Here is a 5049-nt window from a genome sequence, read left to right as displayed (position 1 = left end):
TGTGAAATCATCCGGGCTGGAAAAGATTAGGCCAGCCCCGGACCTCTCGGCTGTTGCCGATCCATTAACATACAGTGTCCAAGAATTTCGGTCGCTGGTCTCCATTTCTTCTTCGGACTGGATCTTAGGTGTCTCCGGGACTTCAGGAAAGGTACATTCCATGACGAATTCGGCCAACGCCTGGGCTTTTATAGTTGTCCTTGGGACAAATTTGATGTTGAACTAGCTCAGTTCAATCGCCCAATTGACCAATCTTTCGGAGGCATCTGGTTTATGGATGATTTTCCGAAGTGGTTGGTTAGTGATTACCCTGATTTCCCGGCCTTGGAAATATTGCCTTAGCTTCGTGTTCGAGTGTACAAGAGCCAGGGCAAATTTCTCCAAGTTTGGGTACCGGGTTTCAGCATCCTTCAGGACTTGACTTACATAATATACCGGGCTTTATGAACCATTTTCCTCCCGGACGAGTGCAGAGGATACCGCTTTTACTCCGGCTACAATATAGGTACAGAGAGGCTCTCCGGGCTTTGCTTTTGACAGAATAGGTGGGCGCATCAGATGTCGTTTGACTTCCTTAAAATCTGTTTGGAAATCCGGGGTCCAGTCGATCAGCTTTTTATTTCAGGCTCCTTTTAACAGCTCAAAGAAAGGCAAGCACCTTTCTGCCAATTTTGGGATAAATCTTCGAAGGGCTGCTAAGCATCCTGCAAGCTTCTGAATATCCTTTTGAGTCTAGGGGGCTGTCATTTCCATTATAGCTTTGATCTTTTCCGGGTTGGCTTCTATTCCCCGTTCACTGACCAGAAAACCAAGAAACTTCCCGGAGAGGACCCCGAATGCGCATTTTTCTGGGTTCAGCTTCATGTTATACTTCCTTAAATTGTCGAAACATTCCCTGAGGTCCTTGACGTGGTCCGGGATTGTGACTGACTTAGAGATCATATCCTCGACATAAGATTCCATGTTCCTGCCCAGCTGATTTTTGAAGATGGTATTCATCATTTTCTGGTACGTTGCCCCGGCGTTGATTAACCCGAACGACATCATAACAAAAGCGTAGACAGCCCGGTGTGTAATGAATGTCGTCTTCGCGATATCTGCCAGATTCATTTTGACTTGGTTGTATCCTGAAAAAGCATCCATGAAGCTTAGCATAACATGACCCGAAGTTGCATCTATCAGCTGGTCAATGTTGGGCAGGTGGTAGGAGTCTTTAGGACACGCCGAATTGAGACTTGTGTAATCGACGCACATTCGCCACTTTCCATTGGGTTTCTTGACTAGCACAACATTTGCTAGCCAATCCGGATACTTAATTTCACAGATGATATCTGCCTTTAACAACTTTTCAACTTCTTGATCAATTGCCTGCTGTCTTTCCGGGGCAAAGTTTCTTCATTTTTATTTGATTAGTCTTTGTTTCGGATCTACATCCAGGCTGTGCATTGCCACAGATTCATCAATCCCCGGCATGTCTTCCGGGGACCAAGTGAACACATCAGAGTATTCCTTCAATAGATCGATAAGCTCCTTCTGGAAGGTGGTTTCCAGGCCTTTGCAGACTTTGATTTTCCGGGTGGGCTTCCCAGGTTCCAACTCTACTTCAATTTTCTGTTGGGCAGGTTCGACCTTTGTCTTCTCCTTGCTTTCTACAAATTTCTGAATCCGGGCATCAGCGTTGGTTACGCTGTACCAGGAGTCTTCAATCATATTTACATCCAAGCGGGCCCTTTTACTGAGGTGTTCTCGATGCTTCTTTCTGCTTTGTCCTTTGGGTAAGGACATTATCTTTTTCCTGTTCTCCAGTTCCGTTTCTGCCATGACCAAGGCTTGACCATAGCATCTCCCTGCCATCTCTCTGTCTCCTTTCAACTCTCTGACGCCTCCCGGGGTGGGGAATTTGAGTTGTAAGTGAATAGTTGAGGGGATTGCCCTGAGCTTGGTGATAATAGGCCTCCCAAGCATCATATTATACGAGGAGGTTGCACCTATCACATAGAACTTCATCATATGAGAGATCTACCGGGGTACAGTTCCAAAGATAATGGGGAGATAAATGACTCCCCGGATTGGAATCATTGTGTTTCCAAATCCGTACAGGGGATCTTCAAGACCGGGGTCCATTCGGAGGTGGCTGAGCTCCATCCTGTTAAGTGTGTGCTCGAAAACAATGTTAGCAGAGGAACCATTATCAACTAGAATTCTTTTTACCTCGTTGTTTGCGACGCCAAGGGTTACCACCAATGCCAAGTTGTGGTCCGGATCAAGTCCCTCATAATCAGAATAAGAGAAGCAGATCGGCTCATCTTGCAGTGGCTGGATCATCATAATGTTATTCTCCTGGTCCGGGCTCCGTGGTGGCGAAGCTGTGCCTCCAAAGACCACGTTCACCATATTTTCGCCGCTTCCCGGGACCCTTTCTTTGTCATTCAACCTCCTTTGAAGATACTGGTTCATGTTTCCCTTCTTGATCTGGTCTTCTATGAACATCTTGAGGGAGAAACAGTTTTCATTGGTATGGCCATGATCCTCATGATAGCCACAATGCTTGTCCCGGGCTCTGTTATCGGGAGGCGCCAGCAAGGGTTTTGGCGGATAATAAAATGGCTTACCCTTAACTTCGCGCAAAATGTCGACCCGGCTCTGGTTCCGGCTTGGTTTCTTTCTTGGCCTTGGGTTTTCTTTCATTCTTTCTTGATTCAGCGTACGTCTCTCGGGGTGGGGTTCCCCGAGATTGTTGAATGTAGTTGGCTTGCCTATCAAGCTTGTATCTTTTGTCCCTCCGGGACGAGGAGCGTCGCTCTAGAGACTCATCATCGTCATTTATTCTTCTATTCATTTTCATTGACTTGAGGAAATCATTTTCCTTTATGAACTTTGACGCCAAGGCCTATGTTGATGCTAGGCTCTGGGGCTCTCTATGAATCAAATTTTTAACATAGCCTTCGCAGGATATTGGGTGTAAGTTCCTTCGAAAAATGTTCACTGCCTCTTTTTCTTCCAAGTTGGAGAGTTGATTGACCGCTTCCTGGAATCTCTTGATAAATTCGGGGAGGGATTCCTTGCTTCTTTGCTGGATTGTCTCCAAATGACACATTTGCAGCTCATTCATCCGGTTTGCTCTGAATCTTTTCAAAAATATCTCGCGGAAGTCTTTCCAAGAGTCCACACTCCGGGATGGAATGCGGATGAACCATTTTTGAGCTCCCCCTTTTAATGTTGATGCGAAGAATCGGCATCTGGTTAGGTCACTATAATCATAAATATTAGAGATTTGCTCGAAATAGTTCAGATGCTCCTCGGGGTCGGCCAGCCCATCGAAAGAGTCAAAATTGAAGTACTTCAGGCCCAATTCTCTGGGGGTAGATTCCAACTTCTTGGTGAACGGGGTGGCTGCCGCACCCACTTCCATATCGCCTTCTACTTTTCTTTTGAGATCCCGAAGGGCCCGGGCCATTTGTTCTTGCTTAGATTCCTTTTCCGGCTCTGAATCGGAAGAAACATGAATCCAATGCGCCTTTCTTTTTAGCTTTGCCTCTTCCTCCCGGATTCGCTTTTCAATAACTTCTTGAGCTTTGGCTTCTTCTTACTTCCGGATTCTCTCTCGGAGGGCAACTCTCTTTATCTCATCCCTGACATCCTCTGGTGGTTTCTTTAAAGTTTTTTACAATCCGATCAAAGACGGATCCCCGGGATTCTCCGGACCGTTCTCGGTGATCTCCTGGGCGGGTCGCAGGCTCGGCGTCATGTTTTTCCTTCCACATGTCCATCGCCGCCTGTATCTGTTCCGGGGTCATGCTTCCCCAGGGGTTGGCGGAAGTTCCAGTGTGCTTATGGGCAGCTTTCTCGATGACTATTCTCTGGTCTCCTAGTTGGAGATTTTGAGATGGAGTCTGGGTTATGGGGGGCCCTTCATCCAGATCTTCCATATCTCCGTCCTTGGGTTGGGGTGGAGGTGGAAGGAAAGAAGTAGAAACGGCTGCTTTGCTCTTTCTTGTAGTTATGGTTATTCACGAGTACCACAAACTCACAGTAATATAATTCGTAAAAAACAGATTTAAGAGATTGGGAGTGGCATTCTTACTGAGGGACGGTATTCTGAGTTGCTGGGTAAGGTAGAAGTTGCGGATATGAACACCACTGGACGGAGGTTCGACCCCTCCTTCTAGCGCCAATGATAATTCCAGATCACCCCAGGGCCTTTTCCTTGTTGGGCCCGGACTTAAGCTCCGTTTGGACAGAAATGGCGGCGGCGGTGTAGCTGTAGGGTGGGAACCTACAAAACAGAACCGGAGGGGGGTGGCATCCCCGCGACACCTCCGTTGTGAGAATGAGAAAAGGTTTAAAGGAGAAAAGGGGCAAAACATGAACTATGCAAATATTTCTATGATGTGTACGTGTGTGTGTATGTTAGTAGAGATTATGGATTGTAACCTGTAACCTTCCTTTCATCATGCCTTTTATAGGCCTCTAACTAGGGTTTAGGGGTTTGTACCTTTTAATCTGGACCGTAGGTGTGCCTTTTGGACTGTAGAGCATTTGGACGCCTGGGATGCGTCAGAGTACTATCGAATCCGGACCGTAGGAATATTCTGGATCCGGGGTACCTGGACGGTGGTGATGTTGCCACACGTCCTGGGCTCTTCAAGGTTAAAGCTGAGTACTTCCTGGGCTCTTCTTATTGGGCCCTGGGCCTCTGTTATTGGGCCTGTATTAATATAGGCTATCAAATAGCACATGTAATAGTGTTTAGGGGATGCTAAAGAGGCTTTCTGATGGTTCTTTCTTACATTGAGAAGTTGCAGCTTTTCCATAAGTTAGTAGATGGCTGGTATAATTTTTGATTGCCCCTACTACACACCTTCCACTCACGCCATCTTCATCTCTGCAGTACCCTGGAATTTATTATCGAGATCAAAATTTTATGCACTTAAACTTTGTGAATAGAGACCAAGGAACATTAACTGGGACAAGTTTGTGTGCATCAAGGACTATAAATAATTTTATGTACACCTTTTGGAATCTTTGTTCAGTAAAACTATTTATTAA

The 5049-nt window shown here is 46.2% G+C and overlaps 1 protein-coding gene across 1 annotated transcript; it reads right to left on the bottom strand.

The window, feature by feature from the left end:
• Nucleotides 1-2019: 2019 nt before the first annotated feature.
• Nucleotides 2020-2688, bottom strand: LOC141680447 (uncharacterized). The gene has a single exon (XM_074486672.1). The coding sequence runs from the start codon at nucleotides 2686-2688 to the stop codon at nucleotides 2020-2022; it is 669 nt and encodes a 222-aa protein (XP_074342773.1).
• Nucleotides 2689-5049: the final 2361 nt, after the last annotated feature.

The sequence above is a fragment of the Apium graveolens genome, chromosome 8 (assembly GCF_009905375.1).
Source record: "Apium graveolens cultivar Ventura chromosome 8, ASM990537v1, whole genome shotgun sequence".
NCBI classification, from domain to species: Eukaryota; Viridiplantae; Streptophyta; class Magnoliopsida; order Apiales; family Apiaceae; genus Apium; species Apium graveolens.
This window is presented reverse-complemented; position numbering and strand designations above follow the sequence as displayed.